The following is a 6,000-nucleotide window of genomic DNA, read 5'->3' on the forward strand; positions in this document are numbered from 1 at the left end:
GGTAAACGCAGTGGGCTGCAGGGGAGGTTGCACGGCGGACGGTGGGTGGACAGCGTGAAAGAGGCTGTCCGGGGTGGTACGGCGCGATTGGACGTTCGCGGAGAGGCTGGGTGACGTGACTGACGTCGGCTGAAGGCTGCACGGCGGCGGGTGGGAAGCACAAAGAAGGCTATCCATAGCTGGTGTGACGCGATCAGATGTTCACGGAGAAGCTGGGCGGCGTCGGCTAAAGGCTTTGCAGCGGCGGCTGGAGTCTGGGCAGCATTGGACTGGAGAGCGGAAAGAAAAGTGGCGGCTAGGTTACTCTGCAGACCAGACTTCACAATAAAGAAGGGAGGTTAGCGTGATATTGGGTGTAACGGCACCGTTTGTGATTTTGTTTAATTTAAAGTCCTTATTTTTTAAATTTTAAAATATGAAATTATTAATAATTAATTAATCATCTGATTTATTATTTTAATTCTATTTTTCCTTTTTTACTCTATTATTCATTTTGTTTACTATTCTTATTTTTTTCTATACTTTTTCTTTACGAAATTAATAGACTAAATCCTCAAAGTGATTCCTTAGATTTACAATTTTTACTATTTCAGTCTTTCAAATTTAAAATTACCTATACTAGTTCTCGAGATTCTATATTAGTCCATGAATACTTTCTAGTACCAAATCAACGAACTAAGTACTGAATTAGCTATCACATATTGTTAAACAACGTCGTTTAGTTTTAGCATTTTAAGAAGAATTTATATGATGTACAAATTATTATATTTCTCTTCATTTTCTAAAACAACCTTTTTTCTTTATTTAAGAGCTAAAACAAAAAACGATGTTTAGTTATAAAAGCTAAACAAGTTCGAATTAAGCTCAGCGTTCAGTGACCAATACAGTGTTTGGAATTGGATCTTGAGAATCAATATAAAATTTTAAATCTAAGAAACTAAAATAGTAAAAATTGTGAATAAGAAAACCCACTAAAAATTTAGTCTATACTGTAAAAATAATAAATAAACAATTAAAAGAGAACTAGAGAAGCATTTTCTAAATACTTGCCCTCAAATAAATAAATCATCCATTAAACTTGCTAAAATATTAATTTAAAAAATAAATACGATTATTTATTTTTTGAAATTTATATTAGCCCGTAGTTCAATCCCCCTCGGGGCCGCTTTTCCTTCCTTCTCAATTCAACGAGAAAGAAGTAAGAAAAATAAATAAATAAATAAAGGAAACAATCTTAACTACTTGTGGCAAGATGTTGTACAGATTAATATACAGAGTCCAAATAAGAAAAGAAAAACTACAAAATGCGAAGCCAATAAGACATGTAATACAGAGAAAAAGGTATATTTCAAGGTCTATAGTTTACAAACCCACATCAAATGTATCCTAAAAAAGCTGATCAGAAAATATGAGTTACAGAGAAAGGTATGAATGTCTATATTCTATCATGGTCACGGAATATGTATATATATGACATCATTTCACATATATCCTTCGTCCATATTCTAACAAACCAGTATTCACAAGAGGGAATGGTTCCAAGGGTAACAATCAAGAGGCCATTGAACTTGCAAGTGCAGCTTCACTCTCATTTGAAGCAACAGAGGATGCCCTATTCAAGTGGCTACCTTTGCCTGATTGAGATGCAACCTCCAAGTCTGCATTCCTACGCGTATTTGAGGCAGAAGCAGCGAATCCTCGTCCGCCATAATTATAATTAGCAGGGACATCTCTATCTCCACAACACCACCTTGAGAAGATTCTGTATAAACATGTCAAGAACCAAAAGGCCCATGGTAGACACACCAATGTCACCCCAAGTATGGGAATCAACGGCGATGTTTGCGACTCAGGAAGGACTATGTAGGCCAAAAGGCATCCTCCTCCTGCCAATATTGAGATGAACAAAATGCAAGTGATGAGCCATATGAATGCGCGCCCGGAATCAGGATCAGAATCTCCAGGCATTTGTGTCATGCAAGAACGTGAAGAACAGATCTAGCTATCAAATGATATGTGACGCTATTATGAATCTTTTTTCTTTATCATCATCCATCTTAGATGGAGGGGTTATTGTTTGAGGGAGAAAGAATATTGCCCCGACATCATCATGGGAATGTCGGAATAATTAAGAATTAAGAATCAAGTTTCAATGTTTTTTGGAGATGGTTTCGATCTTTATTTTTTCTTCCCACCGGTTTTGGTTTGTTGGGATAGATGCAGTTGCAATGAAGGCTGAAAATGGGGGTTGTCTTTCTCATTTGGTAGACATATTCCGAATTTCGTTAACCTAAAACGAGGATGAAGAAGTTGGAACAGATATGCCTACAAAGAAAGGGAGAGAGGGATTCCATTTATGGTTATCCAAGTTGGGGTTGGTTTGCCACATCTTGCAATGAAGGCTGAAAATGGGGGTTGTCTTTCTCATTTGGTAGACATATTCCGAATTTCGTTAACCTAAAACGAGGATGAAGAAGTTGGAACAGATATGCCTACAAAGAAAGGGAGAGAGGGATTCCATTTATGGTTATCCAAGTTGGGGTTGGTTTGCCACATCTATGCTACTCATTCCATTGATGGCCCCTCGTTTGTACGACTCTTGCTCCTGCTTAGAAAATATATTCTAATTCATTAATTGCTTTTAAGTGTATTATAAGTTCGTTATTATTTTTAATTTAAATTTTAAAGAATTAATAAAATAAAAACTAATCTCAAAGTGATTCACGTTAATAAATATAATCATACTAATCTACTTAATATACTAAAATTGGAAAGTGAGGTGTCACTTTTTCGTGAATTCATTTTCCTTCCGAAATAAATGTATTTAATGAATAATACATAATTATACTAATTTAAAAAAATATCTTTATTATAATTATATAAAATCAATATTTAATGCATTATTATACTACTTATCAATTATTAATCAAAAATATTTTTAATTATTTTAATGAATAATACATAATTATACTAATTTAGGAAAATATCTTTATTATAATTATATAAAATCAATATTTAATGCATTATTAAATTAATTATCAATCGAAAATATTTTTAAACATTTTAATTATATTGATATCCTTCTAATTTTTATTCATTATCCAATAATTTTATTAGTGGCAAGTTGTTAACCCATTTATATTGATAATAATAATAATTTTATTAGGATAAATATCAAATTCTATTCCTAATATAAAAATATAAAATTTAATTCCTTTCATTTTTATTTTACCACTATAAATGACCATGTATGCTAAAAGAAAATATCATTCATTTAGCAATTACTCTTTCATTTGATAGCTTTTACAACAATTTTTTTTCTTCCTATAAAGCATCATTGCAAGAATGCAACTATCGTGCACACAAACTACCACACTCTCCAACTTTCGTGCTCATCATTCGGAGCTATATAAGATATGTTATCTATGAAGTATTTATAGACCATGGTGTTATCATGTATGCATAAATAAAAAATATTTCGTATTTAAATTTAAGTCATTTACCTGTTTGTGGTATATTGTAGTGTGAAATTACTTTCAATATGTGTTGTGTAATGATATTTTCTAATTTAAGCTTTTACTTTATAACTGTATTATGATTTTCTCTCATCATTTTTTTTAGATATCAAGTTGACGTATTTTTATTTTTTATTATTATTGAAACGGATGTGATATGAAATGTACAAAAAAAACTCTCACGTTCAATTTATTTTATTGTAGTCTTCTATCTATTCTATTTATTTTTATTTTCTTATTATTCATTTTATTTTCTTTTTAAATGTTATATAATTTATTATAATTTATACAAATTTACTTAATATACTAAACAGGGTTTTTCTCCAATTTATGATGGTGAGGTATCATTTTCTCATGAATCTATTTTTCCTCCAAAATGATTGTACTATTTCTCTCTTTTAAATTTATTTTTAAAAATTATCTTTAATTGATATAATTATATTATAATTAGTATTTCATGAATGATACATAATTATACTAATTTAAGGTAATCTCTTTATTATAATTATACTAATCTCTTTTAAATTTATTTCAGAAAATTATCTTAATTATAATTATATAACAATATTATACTTAGCATTTAATGAATAATTCATAATTATACTAATTTAAAAATATCTCTATTATAATTATATAAAATTAATAATTAATGCATTATTAACCTAATTATTAATCAAAAATATTTTTAACTATTTTAATTATATTAATTTTAATTATATTGATATAATTCTATTTTTATTCATTATCCTAAAATTTTATTAATGACAAGTTATTATCTTAATGGTGACCTATATAATAATAATAATAATAATAATAATAACAATAATAATAATAATAATAATAATAATAATAATAATAAAAAGATAAAAAATTAGATTTTAGATAAATATAAATTGGTTATTAATAATGATAATTATATGATTAATTTTTAGTAATCATTAAATATATTTAATATAAATAACCAAGTTTAATTAGTTAACAAATAAAAGAAAAATTATTGCACGATTGTAGAAGCAAAAATATATATATATATATATATATATATATATATATATATATATATATAACTAATTTAATATTAATGATAATTTAATATATATCTTAATAACCAATTTAATATTAATAACGATAATTATCGTTATTATTCAATAATAATAATAATAATAATAATAATAATTTCTTTTATTAAAACACTCATTTAATTGAATTAATATAAATATTTAATAAAAAATAAAGGATGGATTTTTTTACTTAAAGAATAATACAATCAAATATTCTTGAAAATCTTAAGGCCGTGAGTTTATATTCTTCCTATATTAATATACGCATGCATGTTACTTCATTTTCTGTATAAATAGAAAATAATATTTATCTGTTAAATTTATTAGTTGCTCAACCGATTCATTTTATTTATTGTGATTGAGATTGATATATAATCATAAAGATTTTTTTTTCCTCCATTAATTTTAGTAAGAAAATCCATGACGTAAAATAAAATAAAATAAAGTCAGTATCTACTTTTTTCTCAATATTTTTTATATTTACGGTAAATATTAAATGTAAAAAATAATAATATTAATTATTATCACTTTTATTTATTTACATTCATAATTAAATTTAATATAATTATAATAAGTCTTTATAATTATAACAATTTATATCTGTTACATATATAGCAATTATATTATATATAATTATATATCTCCTCTTTTATATATAATTAGCAAGTATTTCTATTTATATAATTTACTTAATATATTAAAATTGAGTTTTTTCTCAACTAATGAGAGTGAGGTGTGAATTCCTCGTGAATTCATTTTTCCTCCAAAATGAATGCATTTAATGAATAATGCATAATTATACTAATTTAGAAAAATATCTTTATTATAATTATATAAAATCTATATTTAATACATTATTAAACTACTTATCAATTATCAATCAAAAATATTTTTAATCATTTTAATAATAATAATAATAATAATAATAATAATAATAATATAATAATAATAATAATAATAATAATAATAATAATAATATACTTCTACTTAATATACTAAAATTGTATTTTTCCCAAACTAATTGAAGTGAGGTGTTAATTTTTCATAAATTCATTTTTCTTCTAAAATGAAATCACTATTCTTTCTTCTAAATTTATTTTAGAAAAATATCTTTATTATATTTATATTACAATTAACATTTAATAAATAATGTATGATTATACTAATTTAGGAAAATATATTTATTATAATTATATAAAATTAATATTTAATGCATTATCAACTAATGAAAGGGAGGTGTCTATTCTTCATGAATTTATTTTCTCTCCAAAATGAAAGTACTATTCTCCTAAATTTATTTTAGAAAAATTAAAATTCCATGTTGAATATAGGTGTCAAGTTAAAAAAAAATAAGCAAGTTAATGGAATCAAATCATATTTCTATAACATATATAAGAATGTATATTTTTATTATATAAAAATTA

General features: G+C 25.7%; 1 protein-coding gene across 1 annotated transcript; it reads right to left on the bottom strand.

Annotated features, from left to right (window-relative positions):
• Nucleotides 1–1,502: 1,502 nt before the first annotated feature.
• Nucleotides 1,503–1,968, bottom strand: LOC130967912 (uncharacterized). Its single transcript, XM_057892958.1, has one exon. It carries the CDS (start codon nt 1,966–1,968, stop codon nt 1,552–1,554), a length of 417 nt encoding a protein of 138 aa, XP_057748941.1. The 3' UTR covers nt 1,503–1,551.
• Between the last annotated feature and the right edge of the window lie 4,032 nt (nt 1,969–6,000).

The sequence above is a fragment of the Arachis stenosperma genome, chromosome 3 (assembly GCF_014773155.1).
Source record: "Arachis stenosperma cultivar V10309 chromosome 3, arast.V10309.gnm1.PFL2, whole genome shotgun sequence".
In the NCBI taxonomy this organism is placed as follows: Eukaryota; Viridiplantae; Streptophyta; class Magnoliopsida; order Fabales; family Fabaceae; genus Arachis; species Arachis stenosperma.